Source organism: Haliaeetus leucocephalus, unplaced genomic scaffold, assembly GCF_000737465.1.
Source record: "Haliaeetus leucocephalus isolate CR32 unplaced genomic scaffold, Haliaeetus_leucocephalus-4.0 Scaffold450, whole genome shotgun sequence".
NCBI classification, from domain to species: domain Eukaryota; kingdom Metazoa; phylum Chordata; class Aves; order Accipitriformes; family Accipitridae; genus Haliaeetus; species Haliaeetus leucocephalus.
In genome coordinates this window covers 21186176-21186424 of record NW_010972886.1, presented here as the reverse complement: position 1 = coordinate 21186424, position 249 = coordinate 21186176, and the positions used below count along the sequence as shown (strand labels likewise).

At 76.3% G+C, this 249-nt stretch overlaps 2 protein-coding genes across 10 annotated transcripts in view; one reads left to right on the top strand and one right to left on the bottom strand.

Moving 5' to 3' along the window:
- The window catches only part of CEP164 (centrosomal protein 164kDa), a 54768-nt gene that overhangs the window by 49242 nt on the left and 5277 nt on the right, over window positions 1–249 (bottom strand). The gene's annotated exons all lie outside the window — the stretch shown is intronic.
- Window positions 13–249, top strand: part of BACE1 (beta-site APP-cleaving enzyme 1) — a 5727-nt gene continuing 5490 nt past the window's right edge. Inside the window, exon 1 of the mRNA XM_010574990.1 lies at window positions 13–203. Within this exon, the coding sequence (XP_010573292.1) occupies window positions 129–203 (75 nt within the window). The 5' untranslated portion in view covers window positions 13–128. The remainder of the gene's footprint in view (window positions 204–249) is intronic.

The window sequence follows — 249 nt, the reverse complement described above, 5'->3', positions numbered from 1 at the left end:
CCACCCTGCGCGCCCGCCCGACCCCGCCGCGTATCCGGCTACCGCTACGGGGAGGCGCCGGCCCGCCGCCGGGTCCCCGGGCCCGCCGGGCACCGGAGGAGGCCGAGCGGGCCGGCAGCTTCGTGGAGATGATCGACAACCTGCGCGGCAAGTCCGGGCAGGGCTACTATGTGGAGATGACGGTGGGCAGCCCCCCGCAGAAGGTAGGGACCCGCGGAGGTGGGGGGGTGCGGAGAACCGGGGGCCACT